The 21,766-nt window shown below is 46.2% G+C and overlaps 1 protein-coding gene across 3 annotated transcripts in view; it reads right to left on the bottom strand.

Annotated features, from left to right (window-relative positions):
- Positions 1-21,766, bottom strand: part of ITGA9 (integrin, alpha 9) — a 333,283-nt gene that overhangs the window by 234,450 nt on the left and 77,067 nt on the right. For all 3 annotated transcript variants that reach the window (XM_012665738.1, XM_012665747.1, XM_012665756.1), the window contains exon 15: positions 14,621-14,781. In XM_012665738.1, the coding sequence (XP_012521192.1) occupies positions 14,621-14,781 (161 nt within the window). The remainder of the gene's footprint in view (positions 1-14,620; positions 14,782-21,766) is intronic.

The raw sequence follows: 21,766 nt of genomic DNA, 5'->3' as shown, positions 1-21,766 counted from the left end.
TCTCCCAGGATGTGTGTGGATACACTATTCCTTGGACCCACCATTATCCTAACTCCAATGATGGGGGGCTGGGTCTGTCTTGTGAGAAGGCCCCCAAAGCCATCTGTAAGCAGCTGCTTCTAAGGGGTGGGTTTCCTTAGTGTGGGAACTCTCTGTAGGTGACAGAACCCTTTCTGTCACCCAGTGCACACTCATTCCAACCAACAAATTTTCCATCCTTGAAAACAGAGGTCCCCCAGGAGGCTGGTGGCCCAAAGTAACCTGGCAGAGAAGAAACTGCATGAGGCTGCTATCTTCCCACAAATGCAGAAGAAACCACACAACCTCCAGGCTGGCTTCTCATAGTCTGTTTGGCCCAAGAGAGCAGACCCAAGGAAAGGAGAAAGAAAACCACATTCAAATTTTCTGCTTAATAAGAGCTTGTACTTCAAGAGCTTCCTAGTCTTTGGGGAGGGGAAACAGATTTCTGACATAGCTGTGCCCAAAACACTGAACTGCTAAAAAAAAAAAAAAAAAAAAAAAAAAAGGCCATACTCAGTAAGTTGACTGCTGACAACACTGTCCTTCAAGCAACAACAGTGAATGCAGAGGAAATTAAGCCCACACCACCCTCCTATAAGGGGCACACCCTCTATTAGCACGTATCAGCATGAGCCCGCGAGCTGCACGAGATCATGATGAAGTCAGCGCGTTACTGCCTGGAAATCCAGCCCATATCCTTGAGGAGGACTCTCTTACAGCCAGTGAGAGCTGAGAGGCATCCAGCCCTTTGAGGCCCACTCACTTCTGATGTCTGCATCAACTGCCAGCTCATGGTCTCTGTCCCTCACGCTTCACCAGAACTTTCGGTACCTATCTCTCTGAGCTCCTTGCTTGGTGGTGCACGGACCGGCAGTGTCAGCATCCACAGGGAGCTGCTAGGAATTCAGCCCAGACCTGCCGCACCAGGAGCTGCATCTAACAAGGTCCCCAGGTGCACACTGAAGTTCGAGGAGCCCGTGTCAGCCAGCCTGTGAAGATAACTGAGAGGCTCAGACTTGCTCTGCTCCAGGTAGAGAAGAAATGTCAGCTGGGAGGGCTGTTACCATTTGCTCTCTCTTCCCACAGAGATTTCTTATTTGCTCCACACTTTCTATTTTTTTTTTTTTCACCATCTGCTTCTAATCATTACAAAAAAAAAAAAAAAATCCCCAAACAACTATGAAACGAGTCCTGACCCATTCCGAATGCAGAGGCAGTTAAGTAGAGGGAAAGATGTGTGGAGTAGAGGAGAGGGGAAAGGGGGCCCAACGTTTACCAGACCCCTACGAAGAAGTCAGTATTATTCTTCTCAGCTGAGGAAACTGGAACTCAGCACTAGAGGTAAAGCAACTTGCCTAAAACCATGTGGCTGACCAAAGCGAGACCTGGACCACCCAACGCAGCCCATGCCATCCTAAGCAGGAAAAGTGCTTCGATTCGTGTGCTTCACAAATGTTGAGCTGAAAAGGAATCTCTCCACTGAGTACTAGCAAAAGCATCAGGAATGGAGGCCTTTCTGCACTAAAAGGCAATTCCATATTACGTCTCCAACCTTAAAATGCCCTCCTCCCTTTCTGACTCAGCAATTCCACCTCCACCCTCGATGCTGCCACCTTTTATATAGTTTTATGCCACTGAGAACAGAAAGCATTAGATGCAAGATTGTGACATTCTTTGAATGATCAACTTGGTGTGAAATATCCAACTTTCTCTGTTCTAATTCCGTTTCCCCCACTGTATATGGAGCCCATATGTATGTGGATTTATAAACACTTGCGTGTGAACATTCCAAAAGAACCCTAGAGGGAGAGACTATGTTCCATGGCATGCTTGAAACTCAGGTTTTAATCAACATATCTAAGTGCAAAATTAAATGGTCAATTTGACCACAAGCCAATCATTCATGTTTCCATTTGGCTGTGAGGCTTGATTTGTGTGACCAGCGCCCTTGAAGGAAGGCTCCATGTTCTACTTTGGCAGAAGCTATGAGTTGTCTGTCCAGTATCCACCTCTCCTCCTCCTTTAATAACAAAACTTCGATATCTTCATTGTCCAACATGGTAGCCACTAGCGCAAGTATTTATTTAAGTTTAAATTTAAATTAATTAAAATTAAAGTAAAAAATCTATTCCCTAGTGGCACTGACCACATTTCAAGGGTTCAATAGTCATATATGATTAGTGGCCACCATATTAGACGGTGTTGGTATAGAACATTTCCATCATCACAGAAGGTTCTGTTGGACAACAAAACTCTACACTGATAGGGCTTATGAGATGTCCAGTTAAAACTCAGACATCTCCCAACCTCCTTTAAGATATGGATGGTCAATGATTTGTAAGTAAAAGTCACTGGAGGCCCTTTAAAGGGGCTTCAAATCAGATTGTAAGAGCCTTTTTGCCATTCTCCTTTCTTCCTGCATGGAAAGCAGATACAATGGCTCGAACCCAGCAGCCACTTTGCGAGTATAAGGGAAAAGTGCTCCTAGTGTTGTAGTGACCACAGCTCAGTCCTTGGTACTTTTCTCTATCTCCCTCACCCCCTTGGTGATCTCAATAAATCTCGTGGCTTTAAATACAATCTATCTGCTAATGACTCCCAAATTTATACTTGTAACCCAGACTACTACTCACACTGAAGACTCATATATGTATTAAATACATTTACACTTCAATGTCTAACAGGCCCCTCAAACTCAGTGTGTCTAAAAGTAAATTCCAGATCTTCCTCTTAAAACCTGCTCTACCTGTGGCCTCAGTTGAGGGCACCACGAATGACTCAATCCTTCGAGATACTACTCAGGCTAAAAACCTTGGAGTCACCCTCATAAGTGACAATCAACCCCTCAGGAAATCCTGCAGGATGCAACTTCAAAACGCATGCAGAATTTGACCACTTGTCACCACCTTCACTGCTATCGTCCCAGGTGGAGCCAGCAATCCTCTCCTCCCTGGATAGCTCCAACAGTCTCCTCACCTGTTCCTGTTTCTCTCCCACCTCCTAAGTCCATCTCAACACAGCAACCAGGAGAAGGGGCCTGTAAAAACGGAAGTCAGACCATGTCGGCGCTCTGCCCAGATCCCTTGCGTCGCTCCCATCTCACTCAGAATAAGCGCAAAGTCCTTCCTGTGGCCTAGGATGCCCGACATGATCTGCCCCACAGCCACCACTGCCACTCCGGCCTCCTCTTCTCCCGCTCTGCTCCCGTACCGGCCTCCCTGTTCCTCCTCAAACACACCAGACACTCAGGACCCTGTCTTAGCACTTCCTCTAGGAATCCACCATGCTCACTCCCCCTCCTACTCCAAGTCTTCACTCAAATCTCACCTTCTCAATGAAGTCAGCCTGACCCCCTGACCCCAAGCCAGCACTACCAACCTGCTTCACCTTGCTCTATTTTCTTTTTTTCCATAGCCCTCATCACCTTCTAACACCCTTTAATGTACTCCTTTATTATATCTACTGTCTCCCTCTGCTGGGATGTAAGCTCCTAGGGGGCAAGGATCCTTGTCTGCTCATGGATGGACCTGAGGGCCCACCAGCCTAGGATGTAGTAGGCATGCAATGCATATGTCCTGAATAAGAGAAAGGTCAAGAGAATTGCATGCTTGAGCAGCTGAACCAACATCGGCAACTTCTTTTCCTCTAGAAAAGAGAAAAATTATCTTGATGTGGTTAAGCCACTGTCTTCAGGTCACGATTCCTGGCAGCAGAGTGGAACTCCTAACTGATACCTCTGTGAGGACCACAGGTATTATGTTTTATTCTCAGACTGCAGAAGAACTGAGAACTCCTTGCAGACACTATGGTATTCAAAGCCCTACCAATGACCCAATTTATCACCTTCCCCAGAGCTGGATGTTGCCTGTGCTCCAGGAAGCAGAGAAAGAGAGGTAAGGAACAAGCTATCCTACCATCATAATCACCTCCTTCAATGACTGAAAGCCCCCTTTGGGGGATGGCACCTGACTTTGAAAAACCATGTTAAAGGAGGAGTTAAAACTATTAATATATACCCATCAGTGGTGTATATGTTTCTAAATATATAAGATACAATTATTCAGTGGTATTCCTGCACAAAATGTACATGCTGACTCTAATCACGATGAAAGAGACAAACTCAAATGGAGGGACCTTCTATAAAATAACTGACCTGTGCTGTTCAAAAATGTCAAAGGCCTGAAGGACCAAAGTTGAGTGACTGTTCCAGACTATAGAGACATAACAACCAAACGCAACACGTGGCTCAGGATTTTCTTTTGCTACAAAAGGTGTGAAGACAACTGGTGAAATCTGAGTGAGTTCTGTAGATTAGCTAACAGTAATGTATCATCTAATTTCCTTCTGTCAATAATTGTGCTATGGTTATGCAAAAGAACATCCTTGTTCTCAGAAAGTACACCTATGTATTTAGGAAAAAAGGGGCATCATGTCTGCAACTTACTCTCAAACAGATAAAAAGCATAAGTAGAAAATGACAAAGCAAACATGATAAGAGATTAACATTTAGGGAATCTGGGTGAAGAATTTGGGACATTTCTTTGTGCTAGTCTAGTAACTTTTTTGTAAGTTTGATATTATTTCAAAATAAAGATATTTTATTTAAAAAGTGTGTATGTACAGACATACAGAGACAGAGCGCACACACGCGAGCACACGCATACACTATTTGTCGAAAGTTTGCTCAAGTCCAGTACTTTCATAATTTCTTACCCACGTAACTCCAGGCCAATCAAATGCTTATTGAGAAAATAATTCTTTCATTAAAGGGACTAAAAGTACTCCCCTTCCAAAAATGAGAAGACAATAGGACATGATCTTAACATACTGACCAAAACTAATCATTTTCTTTAATAATATAGGCAGAAATCTATATTTTTACAAAATAAAAAATAAGTTGATGGTATAACCATGGAACACATTGGTCCTCATAGCCCATGCAATAAGGCCTAGGGGCCAGGCTTTGTTTCCTTACAACGGGTCATCTAAAATGGACTTAACCACAGGTGACGAAAGAATAGCAGTGAAAGTCTGAGATGAGAGGGCCCCCCCAGGAAACCTTAGCTGGCTCTGAATCTTTCCTCGGAAGAGGAATTCTCTGCACAGACCCTTACTGCCATTCTTACTCAGATACAGTCATCACCTTCTAATCGGATTTTTCACCTGTGTCCCGTCTTAATGTGGTACACAGCATGAAGGGGAACTAGCTGCCCCCACTTCTCCATCATGGGATTCCCAGCCAAACACATGACTTTTTCACTGTCAGTGTGGCCATGAAAGCCACTCCCTCCAGCCTCCGCAGCCAGCCACGGAGGCTGAGTCCACTCGGCCCGTGCATCTTCATTCAGGGGCTACCCTGGGCCTTTCCACATGGAGCTGGACGTGTCTTGGACACAAAAGCTTTACTCGGGAGGAGAGAGACAGCAAGGACTCCTTCCAAACCGAGAGTCTGTATGGCCGGGAGGTGGGGAGGTCTGGGAGAGGCAGCCTCAGGTTTGGACTAATGTACCAGCTCCTACCCACAGAGTGATTCCAAGACCTACTGCTCCTTGAGCGATGCGGGACACATTTATCAGGCCAGAGAATTCTCCAAATGCCCTTGGGAATGGGTGCTCCAGGAAAGGGTGGAGAAAACAAGGGAAAGAATAATGGCACAATTTGGGCTACCTTTATATGCTATTTCTGATTAAAGCAACTGATTTAAAAAAAAAAAAACAAAAAGGGCAGGACCAGCCTTTAGGTCTTACTTGATCAAGTCACCAAGCAGGAAAACGAGAGGGCTAAAAAATGACTCAAAGAACAGCCAGTCCACTCTGCACTAATCTGGACTGGGCCAAATTCAGTCTCAGAAGGTGAGGACATTTCCGGAGTTTAAACAGTCCTATGGGAGGTAGTGCCTGCCCTTCACCAGCTCCCTGCCCCCACCCAAGCAAATACAACTATCAGCAATCCCTAACTCCTCAGTGTATAGATGGCTGCTGAACAGATCTCAATGTGCATGGGACAAGGGTGAAAAATAACATCTCAATTTAGATAAAATCTTTTTCATTATTTTAAATGGAAACTATTACAACATCTAATAAATTCAGTCAAAATACAGAGTGCTTCTGAACCAAATGCACAAACATGAAAGCTGTGGTCTGTAGTTAAATGGACCCCACAAATCTGCTTTCCTATTACTCATCAATTTAAAAAGCCACAGGAAACAAGAAGGAAAAGACTCTGATAAACATCTGTAAGCATGACTTGAGTGACACGACCAACTCTTACCAAATACAACAGACACAGTGGTGCGCTGAAGCACGCTACAGCTGGTTTGCAAGAGCCAACTGTTAAATTTTCAGAAAGTTTACAAGCCAGGGTTAAACACATCCATTATTAAAAGTTAAATTGAATAAACTTGCAATTAAATAAATTATATTAAGATAAGCGAAATAAATACTCAAAACTCATCATATCCTAATTATTTTACTATACTAATCATCTATGCTCTTGGAAATACTATACAACAGTATGCCATTGCACATCTTTTCCTAACTCCACATCCAGTGATGTCACGTGGGTAGCTCGAAATCAGCCATGATGAGAATATTTATACCAGAGGAATTGGCAAAATGCTACAAGTCAGGTCACCCCTGCCAAGAGCCCCTTGTTAAGCATTGGCAGCACACCACTGCTCTAGCATGTAAACCACCAAAAGCTGCCACCTCTGGAGACCACATGCTAAGAGATATTCCCTGGACTCTATTATAAAACTCAAGGTTTATAACCTTGGACAAGTTACTTGACCTTTTTATTTGTGTACAGCATTTTTAAGAGTACCCAGAACAAACTTGTACTAATTAGTTCTAGCTTATATTTTTGAGAAGTGTTACAGTGCAGTGGTTAAAAGCCCAATCTAGGAAATCAGACTTGCTGGGTTCAAATCCTGCTTCTGCTACTTGTCAACTATAAAGTATTGAGCAAGTTCCTTAAGTCCTCTATGCCTTGTCTTCTAAACAGTAAAATGAGGATAAAAATAATAACTACTTCACATGTAATAACTGACAATGACGGACACATACTGAATGCTCAATTAGTGTTATCTGCTTCCATTACTATTACTGTGAATATTGCAGGAATTCTTCTTTTGGAATCATTTTCAAAGAGTTTAATTACTCAATTCTTTAATACAAATTTCTGTATTATCATACCTCACTTTTTCCCCAAACACACTATTATCTACTAGAGAGGATCACAGAGAAATCTAGCTGCTTCCAAAATTCAAATCAACTCCTAAAGAAAAATTTGCTATAACTAAAAGTGAGTAAATAAATAAACCATGCAGGAAATTCAAAATAGAAATGACTAGAAGGTGATTATTTTGAAGAGAATCACTCTTATAAATAATTTCAAGTTTTGAAGTGGGGGAGGATATTTGTAATCCTTTATAATCACATCTCAAATATAAAGACAAAAACCAATAAGACAGAACACATTATGTGTGACTTCAAAGCATATTGGTGCTATAGGGGCATCAATAGTATATAGATAAACCCAGGGTAAGTAGATAACTGTAAATAGAAAGTTACCCTTTAAAATCAAAATTTCACCCACAATTTCTAAAAACTTTGTCTCATACAAAATACAAATAAACTTATGATAAAACCATCAGAATGTCAATACCATGACTCTGTTTATTACTTTACATGGGCTCTATTTCAAAAAAGGATTTAAGGTGGGCAAAGCCGTTGGATTAGAATTACTGTGCCTTCCCCTGTCCTCTGTGGCATGCATCCAAATGCAGAAGACTAAGAACCCTTCATTCCAACCAAGAAAGAAAGCAATGGCCAAACAGTGCTCTTGGGAGATCTCAGCTCCCACACTGGACATTAACCACACCCCTGCATTCTTGATTTGTCCCCAGTTTCTCTCCAGCTATGCATAACATGGCCTCCTAGAGGAGGTGGCCAAGGCAACCCACACTCAGTGGGCTGACTTCCAGCATGGTCTCCAATGCCCAGTCCCCAGGAACACCCGTGTGATGAGGGCATATCACATGAGCAGCTTTTCACTTGAGCTGGAGGATGATGGTGGCTCCTCACACATGGGTTCTACTCACCCCAGCCTTCCTGCTTCCCCTGCCCTAGCTTCCTTACCAAACATTCTATGCTACCTACAAACCAGGAGAGCCTGCCAAAGGCACAAAGCTAACTGAAGGAATAAAGAAAAATCTCCCCAGTTCTCCTTGGGCACTCATGGCTGAGAGGCTTGTCCTCTGCAGGACACAGGTTTAAGTCCACCTCAGGGACTACCAGGGCCCCTCCATGCTGTTCTCAGGGGTCCTAACAAACCCTTGACCAGGACATTACAGGCCTGGGCAGGGAAGAGAAGCTGACTGCAGCAGGAGGGGACATTTCATTCATGTTTAATTACTCCTGCTCAAGGGTTGCTAAACCCCTTTCCAAAGCAAGCTGAAGATCTTCCAAAAAGGGAACCTAAACCACTTCTGGAGAAGCAAATTGAGATTACTAGTCTATGAACTCCAGATGAAGTCAGTTTGGAACTGACATTGAGAAGATCTCCAGGACAGGTTATTAATAAATAAATCGAGGGACAGTCTCTCAATGGAATACCATGCAGACAGGAAAAAGAACAGTTAAGCTCTATATGCACCAATATGGAACAATATCCAAGATAGTTTTTAAAAATAAGTTTGAAATATAATTTAAACATACTATTAATAATATTCACTAATTTTATGTGTACATTCTAATGAGCTTCAATAAATGTATTCAGTCATAAAACCACCACTACAATCATGATCCTAAACTACGTTCATCACCCCAGAAAGTTCCCTCATCCCTCTTTGAAGTCAAGCGTCACCACTCCTCCCCACAGTCCCACCCCGGCAAACCACTGATCTGCTTTCTGTCTCTTTAGTTGGCCTTTTCCAGAACATCACACAAATGGAATCATGTAACATGTAGCCTTATGTGTCTGGCTTCTTTCAGCATAATGTGGTTGAAAGTCATCCATGTTATGTATATCTTTGTTATTGCTGAGTGGTATTCCATTGTACAGATTTACCAAAATCTGTTTATCTATCCTGCTGTTGGGAATTTTAAAAGAAAAAGTAAGTTTTACAACAGGGTATATACAGTATGCTACCATTTGTGTAACACAAAAGGAGGCACACACATAGGTTTGATATATATCGATGAGCTCTTCAAAGACACATAAGAAATCCAAACCGGGGTTGCCTCTCGGAGAGCAATGAGATGGCTGACAGACATCCTTTCTTTGTATAACTTTTAGAATAGTTAAAAAAAATTTAACTATGTGTATATATCACCCATTTAAAAAAAAGAAAAAAAGCTTTGAGAAGATCTCCTACATGTAAGGTCTGCATCCCTTTCTGCCAAGCTCCACAACTTTTTTTTTTTTTTAGCTATTTCTTTGACTTCTCAAGATGACCAAGAGATTTAGCATGATATTTTCCAGATAAAGAAGGAAACTTTGTGGTTTTCATTTCTCCACTTTCTCATGCGGAGTTTGTTAACACCAACTTAATCTTCCTTAACTGTTTCTTAAACTTAAACCAGGAAAAAAAAAAGCTTCAAACACCTCTGAAAACTAGCATTCAGTGGATCCCAACACTCTGCAAACTCACAGCACATCAGGTGATTGAAGCTACAGTCCTAAGGCATTTTGTCAGATGTGCAAATAGAAACAAACCAAAACACCTGGGCAGAGCCCAGGGCGTGATCTCTGAGAAGACCTGGTGGCCAGCGAGACATCCTGCCCTTCTCCAGGCCAGGGTGAGCATCTGCCCCCACAAGCAACGCAGGAGCTGCAGGAACTTAGGATTCCAGATTCAAACTCCCCGGATTGTTCAGGAACATAAAAGAATAATCTCATGAACATTTGCAGCTTCTCAGAAAAGCCAAGGCACTTGTATATTCTCTTGTCTAGCACGGAGTGGTTTTTTTTTTTTTTTTTTTTTTTTTTTTTTTTTTTTTTTTAACATTAATCCTGTTATTGGCTCTCTTGACGGTGTCTGACACAAGGTTCTGTTCAACAAAGGTTTCCTGAAGGCCTCTGGAAGGTGTCACTGATCCTCACAGTCGGGAAGGACGTAACCCCCACAGGGGCACTGCCTGGGCTTCTCTGCCGTCCCCACATGAGACTTGGAACTGTCGCCCTGGTTTCCTGGCTCCCAAGAGGTTGCCTATTTGCCTGTCATACACAGCAAGCCTTCTGTGAGATCAAGTGCTTTCTCAAAGTATTGGGCAGGATCTGGGGGTGGAGCACAGTTACCATCCAGGTAAATGCACGTAAATGAGAAAACGATGGTGTAACAACAGGACACTCATAATTATTCTTCAGCACAGGCCATGCAATCCAGAATATCCATCATCTCAGGCATCCATTCCCAGCAGTCGGTCCACACAGAGGTGAGCAGGGCCCATCCTATATCAGAAGTTCCCTGTGACTCTGAACTCCAGCTAACCTAATTAGTCACTTCAACAAGGTTCCGTTGGACAAGTATTTATTCTACGCCTGTCATCCCCAAAGCAGGAGCCCAGCAGTATGAAACAAGCTCCAAGCTGACAGGAAGATGACAGTGGCATCTCCAGGGCCTAAGACAGTAGCTGGCCCTAAGGATGTTCAAGACCTGTGGACCGACTGAGCCTTGAAGAACAGACAAAGCTTCAGCAAGCAAGATGGCGCGAGGCACGTCCGATCAAAACAGAATGCGGCCAGGGCTTCCCAGACGGCACGTGGGATGGTTTTCAACAGCGCACAGGCACGACTCCACAACAGGACCCTCATATTTGAAAAGTTAATGCCCAGTCAAGTCCCCTTTAGTCCTTCTGATTGCATCAGGGAGAAAGTTCCAGAGTGGTACCAAGAAGTCTTTAAGCCTTCCCTAGTGCTTGATCATTTTCCTTTCTAACACACAGGGAGTGTGGGCACTTCTTCAGAGACTTTGGCAAACAATGAAATCTAGCTAGAATTCTGTGACACTGTTGTGTCTTCACTATATTTATTTTTACAATTACTTTCTGTTTTGAGCATGTGATAATTGGTTTTCTGCTTATAGAAGAGTACAAAGTTTCTGTTTTAAATTATTTTATTTGAGGCTAAAAGCCAGCTAATTTAAAGAGAAAATACGAAATACTGCAGAAGGTGCATGTTTAAGACCAAAAAATGCAAAAATCACGCAGGTGGTACACAGTTCTACATGGGGATGACAAGAACCAGGCCTCTGACTTCCGTGAGCCTGAGTACCAAGGTAAAGAAGTGTAAGAGCTTCCAGGAGGAGGGGACAGTTCATAACAAGAGCCAGGGTACACGTGATATGGCAGAAAGGTAAACTGAGGCCAGGTCATAGAGAACCTGGAGGCTGAGGGGCAGTATCTGGGCTTCCGCCCGCGACCGCAGCATCCACTAGAGGTTGTCAGCACACTTGACAAGCAGGCTCCTCCCTAAAGCTGGACTGGTTTGGAGAAAGAGAGGAGAGAAGTTGGGTTGTTTGGACTCTGAGGCAGAGAGGCCAAGGAAGCAGCTAGAACTGCCTCCGCTCTGCTGACCATAGTGAGGCCTTGAGAATGCACCTGGCACTCCAGAGGGATGTGGCTCATCACAAAGCTCTGTACCTCACAGAGGCACCCCCACCAGCATGGTGAGTGGAGCAAAGCATGGGGCGGCACAGTTAGCCTGGGAGGCAGGTGTTAGCCTAAGCAGTCTCCCACGATAGATAGTTATCACCATATATGGAATGAAAACTTCCAGGGAAAAGGAAAGGGGAAAAAAAAAGATTGGAATAGGCTTAAAGAAAAAAGAAAAAAAATACCTAAAGATAGCCTAAACAAAACACACCCAGCCCCTAATGCCTGCCTCACTGTCTGCTAGCCATATGGTGTGTGATAAGCCAGACGCTTTTATTTATCTTCTTTGACTTGTCTGTAAAGCCGAGAGCCAGCTCCACTGAGAAAGTTCCTCTTGTAGTAAAGACTGCATCTTGCTCTTCAGTCCTGACCAGCAGCTCCCAGGCTCTGCTCTGGGAGGCAGCCCAGCTGCCACTCTCCTTCCCCCATCCTTGCTGCCTGCCTCGGCCCCCACCCGAACCTCGGCCAATAAAACATGGGCCAGGCCTCCCACCTCCTGGGCCAACTATGCCACCTGCAGACAGCTAGCCTGCTCACGAGTGCTCGTCCTCACTGGGGCACTCTGCCATTCGCCCAGTCCTCTGCTGTGGCCCAGACAGTAACTGGTAGAAACAAATGTTCCTCGTGGCTGTGAAGTGCCAGCCACCTTGAGCATTCCTCAACAGCCACGCTGCCTGTAGAACCATAAGAGCTTCAGAGGTATGTGACTTCCTGGTGTATCCCTCTGCTCCCGTCTCCCTGCGTGAGAAAATGGCCAAGCAATAACTATATCCAAATTGTTCCAGGTCCCACTTCTCTGAATCAGGCCTGTTCTCTTGCTCTCCCTAAAACAACCTAAATGATCACATAAAGGTCTGTGCTCGCTCTGCAATCAGGAGCCCTGGTCTCAGCCTCCAAACTCTTCTGCCCACCATCTCAATCTCTCCTGCCAGGCAGGTTCGCCTGAGGGGAGAAGTGCCACTTGTGGAGTTGAGGAAGATCAGCAGAGCTGAATCTGCCAACAGGATGACAAGTCAAATTTGAATTTCAGATAAACAACAAATCATTTTTAGTATAAGTATAGCCCGTGCAATACTGGGGACATACTTATACTCAAGAATCATTCGCTCTTGATCTGAGATTCAGATTTAGTTGTAAGTTCTATATTTTTATTTGCTGAGTCTGGCAACCCTAGGTATTAGGAAGGAGCAGCCCTGCTCTTCCCCAGTAATGCTCAGAGGCCACCATAGAAACAACCCTCCCTCTGCCTGTACCTCACTATGGCCACTCCCTCAGTGCACTCTGCAAAGGCCTGCACGCACTGTGTGGCCCTACCTCACAGCCAGGAACCCTGGTAACTACGAACAAAGGTAACTTCTCAGCCAAAGCAGGAAGTTAAAAAGAACCCCAAAGGAAAGCATTTGTGGAGCAGACCTGGCTTGAGGAAGCCCAAGAGAAGATGCCCTGTCCCCAGCAAATGTGAAAACACCAAGCACAGGCACTCGACGGCCTGGTGCTTGCCTGGAGCCTGTCCTAAGCTGCCTCACACTCCCGCAAGGCACCCACAAGCCAATGTAATCTAAGATTAAGCAGGGCAGGGCTGGCTGGCTTAACAGCAGCACAGACAGCTTTATAAATGGCCAGCACCCCAAGCCGTAGGGCAGCTGGTCTGGGCAGGCCCCAGCACGAGTTCTGGCAGAAGACACGGCCCTGCCCCACTGAAAAGCATCTCAGGGGCATGGACTTATGTGCTCTGGGCCAGGCCAAGTGCCATGGATGTGTGGGGCATTTCTCTATATACAGCCCAGAAGCATCTAGAAGCAGCTGTTATTCTCCTGCTCTGGCACTAATAATGCAATAATAGAATGACACTTCATCTCCTATCTAGAGACTATTTTAACTATCCGTCAAAATCCACTGGCTAATAATATTAGGTTGAACTATAGGAAATTGCCATTTTTGTGAGTCAAAAAATGTTAGAATATTGGCAATTATGTACAACCCAACCAAATAATAATAATACTGAATACTTTCTATTTATCGGACACCATGCGAGGTCTTTAAGTAAGTTCATCCCATATGTTTAATTCTCACAACCACCTTTCAAGGTAAGTATTACGGTGTTCCTTTCAGAGGTGCAGAGACCGAGACAGGTCACAATACTCATCCAGCTGCATACACACTGGGCCTGTGTGACTCCGAAACCTATATTCATTCCACCCACCACGTGGCCTGGATTATGTGGGTTCTTCTGCCTCCTTCGCTCTCTGACTCTGCCCATTGGTCAGCGTCGGGATATTTTTGCTGCAACAAGCACCACAGGACTTCCAGCCAGTCAGCATCTGCCTGCACAGGGGCCACTCTGTAGCTAAGCAAAGCCTGGACTCCTAAATTAGAAGCAAAGTGTATTTAACAAATAATTTCAAGAGGAGAAAAATACTTGAAAGTTTATTTAGAGGGAGAAGGGAAAGGGGCCAAATGCACTCCTGAAATAAATAGAAGTAATCATAGGAGAAAAATCTAGTCCAACCAGTTTTAAAATGCCTTAACTATGACTCTAAGCTGATGCGTTATGGACCACTGAGAAAGGCATCAGGTGTGGTGTGATCCAGCCTCACTGCAGACCCAGAGGCATGTGCTTCTGGGGCTCTCCTCTGAGAATATTGCTGAGCCTCATAGTGGGGAGAGGATGAAAAACCTCCTAAAAGAACAGGTCAGAGTCAGGACCACCACAGGTCTCTTGGCCCCGCATAACCCTCCTCAGAGGCTGAGACCACACAGTAAGATGAATGAAAGGGCTGTCAGAAGCCAACTTTAAAAGAAGAAGAAATGGATATTTTTCTCTTTGCGAAATAAAATTTTGGAATTCAGAACATACATAATGCATAATAAAAGTGGTTTCCACAAGCTCCAACTGAACATCTTTAGAGATCAAAGTGTGAGGATAAAAAGGAGGCAGGACTGACCTTCACATGGGCCGTGTAGTGATGACATGTCTCCTCCAAGTGGGTCAGCTGCAGCTTTTCTGTGACCTGACCCACCGTCTCTCCCAGCAACACAAAGTAGACCCTGGGAAGCTGGCCCTTCTCCTTTTTGGCCACATCAGCCGTCAGAACGTAATTCAGGCCTGCCAAGAAACGAAGGTCAAAACATCAGCAAAGACACACATCGTGAGGAGGACACCTCCGCTCCCCCTCACAGGATCACATGCACGTTCTGTCTACCTAGCCTGCCTTCCACCGAACGAAGGACTGCAACCCCAAGTCAAGACCGCCTTGGCAAGAGGCATGCAGCCAGGATTGCTTCCCTCTGCCTTTCCAGTGACACTCTGTGTGTCCCACTTCATGGCTCTCCCTGATTTAACCCTCATGCCTGTGGTATCAACTGAGCCACCAATATGCACATCAACAGTTAGTTGTATCCAACACAGGTTAGTGTTCTGACAAGCAAACATCATGGCAAACCTATAGAACGTTGCTAAAAGCTGCTAAAATTATGGAGCTTCATGTAATACTGACTCCTATAAAGCACCGGGATGTATGCCCAACATAAGGGAGCCATCACGTCCAATAATTCTAACTCATCTCACCAATGCTGTCATGCTCTGCACCACTGCATTATGGGACTGTGTGCCTTCCATGGTTTACTGAGCACTGACTATACACCAGGCACTGTTGTAGGCACAGGGGATCCATCAATGAACAACACAGGCAAAAACTCTCGCCTTCATGGAGCTTACATGCACGGAAATTCAGATGAAGGCTAGAATTGCCTTTATTCCCAGGTAGCAGAGTGTGGTGATCGAACATTTTGTAGTGCCTACCCTTTCAACAAAACTATGACCATGGTGGGTTCTGTACTGAGGTCCTCTCCTGCAAAGAATAACTCATCCCCTATCCCTGAATGTGTAATGCCAGATGGCAGAACTGCTGTGATACAGTCTGGGACTTAAAGAAACAAAAGATGGCCACAATATCAAATGCATACTTGATAACCCAGAAGTTTTTACCTCCATCATTGCAGAGTCTGTAAGTAAATGTACGGCAATGTGTTTTAGTAGGTAAATACGGCTTCAGTATCAATAGACCTATCTCACTGCTTTTCTGTGTCGGAGAGGTCAGCCCCTCTTTTTATTTCTTTTAACTGTTTTGGGGCTACGTCATTTTTAAAGTGAGAGAACAGGAACCTCTGTCCCTAAAGCAGATGACCCAGCCCGGCCCTGGCTCCACACATCTGGATCCTGGAAGCCTGGCCTTTGCATCAGTGAAAAGCAGCTCCGTGCCTGCTAGTGTTTGAGTCAGCGAAGCCAGGCAGCGGGGATGGCTCTGGTTTTTAATAATATCAAAGGGATCAGCCGCCAGGGGAGGTATGAAGAGAGGGAGAGGAAGGTGCCCCGAACGGACATTCTGCGGCTGCCATGGGGCATACTTTTGATGCCTCTAATGGCTTCCCTGGGCCTCTGCCATCTCAGGGATCTTGCCATGCCGAGCTGGCGGATTCCTGGTCAGCAGGAGCAAGTCTGCCTCGACTTGTTTATTCCAGCAAACAGCTGACTTATGAGGCAAGGCTGTCACCAGGAGGGACCTGAGATCTGGATAATCTCAGGAGATGCCGTAACTAAGAAGAAAAGAATGCATAGAGGAAAGTGCTTCAACATAAAACACACTGGAGACTACACAAGGATGAGACACCACCTCCAATGGGGACAGCAGCAGCAAACGGGATGTCAAAGCTTTGAGGCAACCCTAGAGACCAGAGTTTGAAACCTTCACTTTATAAGATAAGAGACCCGAGGCCCCAAAAGGGACCAAGACTTGCTCCAGGCCAGAGAACCATCACTGCAGAGGCAAGTCTAGAATTCTCTTCATCTCTGGTGCCGGGCTAGTCCTACCATACTGGTTCTTGGTGTATTTTTTCATTACTTGACCAAAAACTCACATTTTTTTGAATGCACAAACAGCAAATCCAAACAAGTGCAAAGATCTAGAACTAAACTCTGGCCAATTTACTTTCTACTGCTCACAACTTCCCTGAGCAGCAGCTCAACAGTAAGAAAGGTTAAGTTTAAATGAAGTGGGTTTCCACATTCTGTTTAGCCAGACCACGGCTAGAGATGCACACTGCTGGAAGACAAGCCAGAGGCCTGGGTCGGGTGAACCACGATGGTGGTGGCAGCGTGTCCCCTGTGTACCCCAGACCAGCCTTCTTCCCAGGTGAGAGAACCAGGGCTGCTTCCCTCAGGAAGGGTGACAATGGAGAGGACAGCAGGATTGAGCTATCTCGCCAGAGATGAGCTAGCTGCACTCAGAGAAAACCTGGGTGGAAGTGAACACAGGAAGACAGAGCGGATGGTATTGGTTCCCCACCCATATCCTCTTGTCTTTTACCATTTCTCTGCTGTCCAGCCCAACTTGCAACTGCCAGCACCTGTGTCCCTCTTCCCCAGGGCTTTCTCCAGTGGCTCTGCCCACATGCAGGGTGGGCCAGGAGTGCCGGGGAACTCCAGTAATGCAGGACCCCAGCTCCCTCGCCCCTTGGGTGGGGTAACTCTGAAGCACGCTCTACACCGACTCTCAGGGTTCCCCAGCAGGATTAAGCTCTAGCTGTCTACAGGGGTGACCCGCTCAGTAATACACCCTCCATTTGGCTGCTGTGATGGTTAATTTTATGTGTCGACTTGGCTGGGCTGCAGTACCCAGATATTTGGTCAAGCACCAATCTAGAGGTCACTGTGAAGGTATTTTTAGATGAAGACATTTCAACCAGTAGATTTTGCATAAAGCAGATTATCCTCCACAATGTGGGTGAGCCTCGTTCGATCAGTTGAAGGCTTTAAGAGAAAAAGACTAAAGTTCCCTCAAAAAGAAGGAATTCTGCTTCTAGACTGCCTTGACACTGGAGCTGCAACATAACTCCTGTCTGGGTCTCCAGCCCACTGGCCCGCCGTGCAGAATTCAGACTTTCCAGGCCCCACGATGTCATGAGCAGGTTCCTGAAAACCAATTAACTAATCTCTAGCTCAGCCCCACCTCTCTCTGGGTTCTGTTTCTCTGGAGAACCTCGACTACTCCAGCTGCCTTCCCCTCCTGTCTCGCCACCCCATTTCCCCGCTAGTGCTTCCTGGGATCCCCATGAATTAACAATGTGCTCAGATCCTTTGTCCAGCCTCTGTTTTGGGCAGAACCCAAATTAACACAGGGCAAGTCAGAAAAAGGGAATGAATTCAACCTTCAACGTGTGCCAGGCACTGTGCTAAGTACTTTACAAACACCAGCTTTGGTCCTCCGAAGTCCCATCTCACTGAAGAATCACTGACCCAATATATGTCCCTCTTGCGGCTCCGGGGAGGTGACAAATAGCCCACAGTTCATAGAAATCGAGCTGAGGACAAGGCAACTGCTGCTCAGCTTCAAGCGGGGCGTGTGCATGCCGGCACGTTCACCTTTCGGATTTTTCTACAATGTTACAGTATACAATCACAGACCTACCAAGTTATCCAGTTCACCAAGCACAATCATTTTGGAAACACTTCATCTCTAGAACTGCCTGCTTGGTGCTTCTCCTTGATTTGAAATGTATTTTGACATTTTAAATTACCCACAAAGAGGTCAGCTCTGTATCAGACTCTCTCTTCTAGAAGCAAGCAAGATTCGTGATGAGAAACCCGCCTGAGTGAGGAGGCAAGAAGAAATGCAGACCATTCTGGTAGTTTTCAACTGCACCCACCCAAGTGTGCTGGAAGGGAGCCCTAAGAAGCGGAGGACATGTCAGCAGAGCAGCCAGTTGGCTCGCGGGGTTCAGCAGGCTGGGCCCTGGGAGGGTGGGTGCGTCAGGCAGGCTGGGTTGCCCGCAGCCGCCCCTAGTGCAAGCCAGCCAGCCTGGCAGCCAGGCCAGCCCCATCCGACCCAGGGAGGGTGCTGGTTCTGATTAGGGCCTGCTCCAGCAGCGCATTTCACGTCTTCGAGTTTTTCCTCTGGCAGCTTGTGTCCATGCCATGTCGAATGATGTCATGTTGATGGAAAAGCTGATCAGCCCCGAGTAATACTTTCAGTCGCCTCCTTTCCCTGCCCCCCTCCCAACCGCTGGTTCCCGAGGGCCCCCACACAGGCCTGGGCCAGGCGGGAGCCAGCTGTCTCTCATCAACTCTGGCTCTGGTCCCTCCCAGCAAGTTTCGATTCATTCTCATTCTCCATCAGAACAAGATTTCAGCTGTGAAATTCTACTAATAAATTCTCCTTCCAGTTACTCTGAGCTGCCCTTAGAGTTTCCCAGGAGAGGGAGGGGAAAAAAGGATATTTCCACTTTCCTAGCTTTCCTAAATCCCCCTCCGCCCAAGGAATTAGGTAGCAATTATTAGACTAGGTTACCCCATTCCTCACAGCACATGGACTTGCCTCATCATCCCATCCATCTCCAAGCTTCTTGAGAGATCAGAAGGAGCTCAAAGAATGTTCTCTGTGTGTAAATGCTCTCCAGAGTAGAAATGCAACCCTAAAACCAGGGGAAGGGTTTGGGGACAAGTCCACCTGGTTTCAACCCTATTTCTGCTATTGGTATGGATGACGTTGGTGCCACCCTCTCAGGACCTGGGCTCAGCTGCTTGTCCAGAGGCAGGGCAGGCACCTGCTTGGTCACAGCTTTGTTAGGCTGTCTGAGAGCCATGGAAACACAGGGGCACTGCATCCGAGTGCAAAATACAACCACTTAGGGATCATCCCTTCCTGGTTGCATTTGGCACTCTGGTGAGACTGCAGAGTTGCCAGCTCGACTCCCAGCCTCCAGAGACTGACAAGCAAGTGTACACTTCAGCCTGGCCAGCGAGTAGGTCCAAGCACAGCCCATGGGTCAGGGGCAGAGCCCCCTTGGGCACAGCATTCGCCACCTTTACCTGTGCCAGCCAGGAGGCTGCATGGAGCCACAGGCTGCTCCCCAGGCCTAGAATGAAAGACTAATACTACTATTTGGGACAGGCAGAACTCCTTTAAAATGGTTAATGAAGTACATTATAAACCAGTTCTTGGGGAGCCCAGTGTCAGAGTGAGAGTCCGTGTCTGCATCCCAGCGCTGAGCACAGTGTCTGCACACCTGGGCTGAGTGCACATCTAGAGGAGCAAGTGTGGGGGCATCGGCTATTTCTGTCCTGAGTGTCTGCCTTCCTCCCACCAGATGCAAGTGCCACGAGGGCAAGGACTTTGCCTGTCCTAGTCACTGCTCTGTGCCCCGGGCTGAGCAGAATGCCTGGTACTTTGTAAGGCCTTAATTATTATTTGTTGATTGAATAACCAACCAGAGCTTCAGGAACTTGATGTCACTTGGATACTTGCTGTGCTGGTTTATGAAGCTGTGCTCTCTCACTTCCAGCCTACCCTTCCCTATTCTGCACCACGATGCTGGGGCTGGGACCCTGCAAACCTCATTTCTGTCTTGCCAGTGGCTGTGAGGCTCTGCCAATATGGAGAGCTTGAAGCAGCCTGCAGAGGGAGAAGAGACTCCTTCCTCCCCACTTCCTATTCCTATCAGCCTAACTCAGCAACAGTTTTTCATGGCAGCTGGTCTCAACATCAGTTGATTCTAGTTTCCAGTTTTTGCCAAGCCCCCAGAGCCAGGCTCACCATACCCTCTCAGAGACACCTGCAGCACCAGCCAGCACCTGCTCCTCAGAGGTCTAGGTCCCAGCTCCACAGGGTCCCTTCTCCAAGCTTACAGGTTCTGATAGCCCCAAGGAAGTGGTTAACCCCAAGTATAACCTTGACCAGGGGTCAAATCTAAGCCACCTGGAGGCTTGTTAAAACACAGTTGCAGACCCCTCAGGGTTTCTGATTCAGTTGTAATTTGTATTTCTAACAAGATCCCAGGTAATGCTGATACACTTTGAGATCCACTGGTGTAGACCTAGCAGCAGCAGCTACAGTTACCACCAGGTCCTCTATGACCTGCTTAACCAATTCCCAGTGTTAAATTCCCTCTGTTAAAATAACTGGTGTGGTTTCTGTTTTCCTAACTGGGCTCTGCCTGTTTCAGAGGCCAAGGCACATTCACCCCCTACAGAGAAAGTCTTTATTTCCCATGGGATTTCCAGAAGCTAATCAGCCCCTTTAAGTGGCTTTGCTAATCACCTGGTCCTGAATGCTACCCTGATCAAGTAGGAGCTATGGTTTCTCTAAAGCAGGAAATAGAGAGGCAATTGGTGTCCCTTCTCTATACTCAAGCCCTACCAGGCAGAGAAAAACAAACTAAGAGGACAAGGCTGTAATACCAACTGTTTATGGCTCCCAAAACCATCCTCAGAGATGAATCATGTGTCTGAAGATGCTAGAAGACATCACTTCTGACAGCTGTAGAGAAGTACCTAGCACCCCATGGGCCCAGGTTGCAGTGCCCAAATGTGGCCATACTTCTGACAAACTGAGCCCAGGATATGCAGACACTGAGAGGTGCCTAGAAGGCCTGCCCAGTGCTGGCACTGATTCACCAGGCATTCTGTGGACAAAGCCACCATCAACATGGTTCCTCTGTAGCTGCCAGCAAGGGGTAAGGAAGGCTCATACCCCAGCCATGGGTTCCTGATGCAGAGACCTGGAAGATGATACTGACCAGCCAGCACCCTCTGCTGAGCCGAGAGGAGAGGAGAGGATGTCTGTGCCTTGCAGGTGCCCCATCCTTCCTCCACCTGAAGACCTGATCCTCCCAACTGCACAGAGTCCAGGGGCTGCCTTCTATGCTGAATTCTAGGAACACCCCACCCACAAACAGATCCCCACAGCCAGATCCCCATAGCTACTGACAAGCTACCCTTCACCTCCACCTTGTTTCCCATCACAATTTCATGGTTCACTCCCCAAACTCTCCATTCCATTGCCAGTTCATTTTTGGACAGATTTCTGCATTTCTCCCTCTACTGAGAAGATTGAGACATAGTTCATTTCCCTGAATGCCAGAGAAAGTGACAGAAAAATGCCAGGGAGAAATAGTCTTCTGCATTGCCCTATTGATACCAAAATTCTCCAGCTACCATCTCCTTTAAGCCTGATTCTTAAATAAATGTGGGCAAACACCCCCTTAGAGTGTAAAGGTATATTTGACTTCATCTGTGAACCCATGTGGCAGATGGA

The sequence above is a fragment of the Propithecus coquereli genome, unplaced genomic scaffold, assembly GCF_000956105.1.
Source record: "Propithecus coquereli isolate 6110/MARCELLA unplaced genomic scaffold, Pcoq_1.0 Scaffold1, whole genome shotgun sequence".
Taxonomy (NCBI): Eukaryota; Metazoa; Chordata; class Mammalia; order Primates; family Indriidae; genus Propithecus; species Propithecus coquereli.
The sequence above is the reverse complement of the archived record's forward strand: the minus strand, read 5'-3'. Positions and strand labels throughout refer to the sequence as shown.